Consider the following 2,174-nt stretch of genomic DNA (forward strand, 5'->3'; position numbering starts at 1 on the left):
ACACGTTACTGCTTAACTTCTTGCACAGCAGAGGCTATTTACCATTTTCTCTTTTTTTTTACCCAATACATTTTTACTCATTATTTATTATGTACTTATACTTATGAGCAACATTAAAGAGGGTGGTGAACAATTAAACTTTCTCTGCTTTGATTTGATATGTAATCATTTGATATCTCTCTTAACCCCAGAGAGAGAGAGAGAGAGAGAGAGGGGGACAGACAGAGAGAGAGCGAGAGAGAGAGAGAGAGAGAGAGAGAGAGAGAGAGAGAGAGAGAGAGAGAGAGAGAGAGAGAGAGAGAGAGAGAGAGAGAGAGAGAAACATAAATTACATAAATACATATTAATCAACATATAATCCGAGTTCACAGTCTTCTCCATCACTATCAGGTCATAGGTCGTCAGTCAAGATAGACTCATACAGTTTCTCTAAACGTGGATCCAATCCAGAGGACACCCAACAGTAGCCATCTGTAGTGGTATTTTTCTTGGCTTCTTTTTTGGAGCGACTACATCGACAAATTGCAATTGCCACAGTCACTGCGAGCAGAAACAGCAACGGAATGACCGAACCGAGGACGCAGATTATCACCCTTGTATTGACTGTCTTGGCAGGACTAGTAGTTAAGGATGCGTTGCTCTGATGATCACCATGCGTAACGTTCACCAACTCTGGAAGTGGTGTGTCAGTATGAGGGGACTGGTGCTGGAGCTCTATTGTTGTTCTGATTAAAGACTCTGTGAAGTTTTCTTGTGTTTCCTCATCAGCATTTGATGAAGACACTATCACATCTGGATTGCAATTCTTTCCATTGGTATCCAGGTGAAAGCCAAGTGGGCAGGTGCACAAAAAGCTGCCAACGGTATTGATGCATTTGAAGTGACAGTCACTATTGATGCATTCATTTGTGTCTACACATGAGTGGCCATCCTGAGATAAAGTAAAGCCCTCTTTGCAATAACAGGAGAAAGAGCCAACACTGTTTAAGCAGCTGTGCTGGCATCTTGAATGCATGCACTCATCCACATCAATGCACTTACCGTCGATCATTTTATAGCCGTCACTACACTCACACTTGTAACTGCCGTGTGTATTCACGCAAAAATTATCCAGACAAATCTGCGATTGGCATTCATCAATGTCAGAGCAGTTACGCTGGTTTGCATTCAGTTTGAACCCATCTGGGCACTTGCAGGAATAGCCTGACTCTCCCATTACACACTGATGCTCACAGGTGTTAATGCCACACAAGTTTCTTATCCTGCAAGAAACTCCATCATTGTCCAGGTCGTAACCATTTTTGCAGGAGCATCGAACCCTGTCTGCGTCCATGTGGCACAAATGTTCACATCCACCATTGTTGATCACACAATTTTGCTTTCCTGTTTTGCAAAACGGACCAGGGGTAGTCCAATGATCAACACCTGTGCACACAGAGTAAGGAGTCAGCTGCTTGCCATTACACGAAATATCAGCATATGTTCCAAGAGGAAACAATGTCATTTCACTTCTTTGTGGCTCTTGTGAGAAAGGCGCTATGTAGGTTATTTTTCCAGGCCCCAGCAAAGCCAATGGTTTGCACATTCCTTGGAAATAAAACTTACATGCATAAGAAACAGGGCCTCTGCAATTTCCATCAGTCCATTTTAGTTGGTTCTGACCTGAAGTGTAAGTAATCTTTACACATTTCTCAATGCATGTGTCCACTGGCTCCCTTTCCCAGTTGGAGTAGTGAGAATCTTTTTCCCCTGATACCCACTTAAAACCCCTGAGGGTCTCATGAGCTAACACACAGTCTCCACTCTGCAGTTTTAATCCAATCCAAAATTTGAAGCCCTGACGTCTTTGGATCTGTGAAAGAAGCGACCGCAGTACATCCTCTTCTTCCCTGCCTCTGACAGTCATCAGATTACCTCCATTGTCGACACAGTTTTGATGGGCCTTCTCAAAGTTCACCTTGTCCATATGTAGAGTGAAGCAGGCCTTTGAAGTGCACAGCGTTTCATGTTCAGCTCCAGATAATCCCATAAAGCTGTTGATAAGCAGCAGTAGAAAACTCAACAGCATTATTGCCATGGAGAGCAACAATTTAGCTGATATCCAGAGGGGCCCTGGGAGTTTTTGAGTAAAATGTGACCAATATGTGGCCAAAAAACAAGTGGTGTGGGTCTGA

At 43.3% G+C, this 2,174-nt stretch overlaps 1 protein-coding gene across 1 annotated transcript; it reads right to left on the reverse strand.

Moving 5' to 3' along the window:
• Positions 1–294: 294 nt before the first annotated feature.
• Positions 295–2,174, reverse strand: LOC134001113 (complement component C1q receptor). The gene has a single exon (XM_062440673.1). The coding sequence runs from the start codon at positions 2,075–2,077 to the stop codon at positions 392–394; it is 1,686 nt and encodes a 561-aa protein (XP_062296657.1). The 5' UTR covers positions 2,078–2,174; the 3' UTR covers positions 295–391.

The sequence above is a fragment of the Scomber scombrus genome, chromosome 19, assembly GCF_963691925.1.
Source record: "Scomber scombrus chromosome 19, fScoSco1.1, whole genome shotgun sequence".
In the NCBI taxonomy this organism is placed as follows: domain Eukaryota; kingdom Metazoa; phylum Chordata; class Actinopteri; order Scombriformes; family Scombridae; genus Scomber; species Scomber scombrus.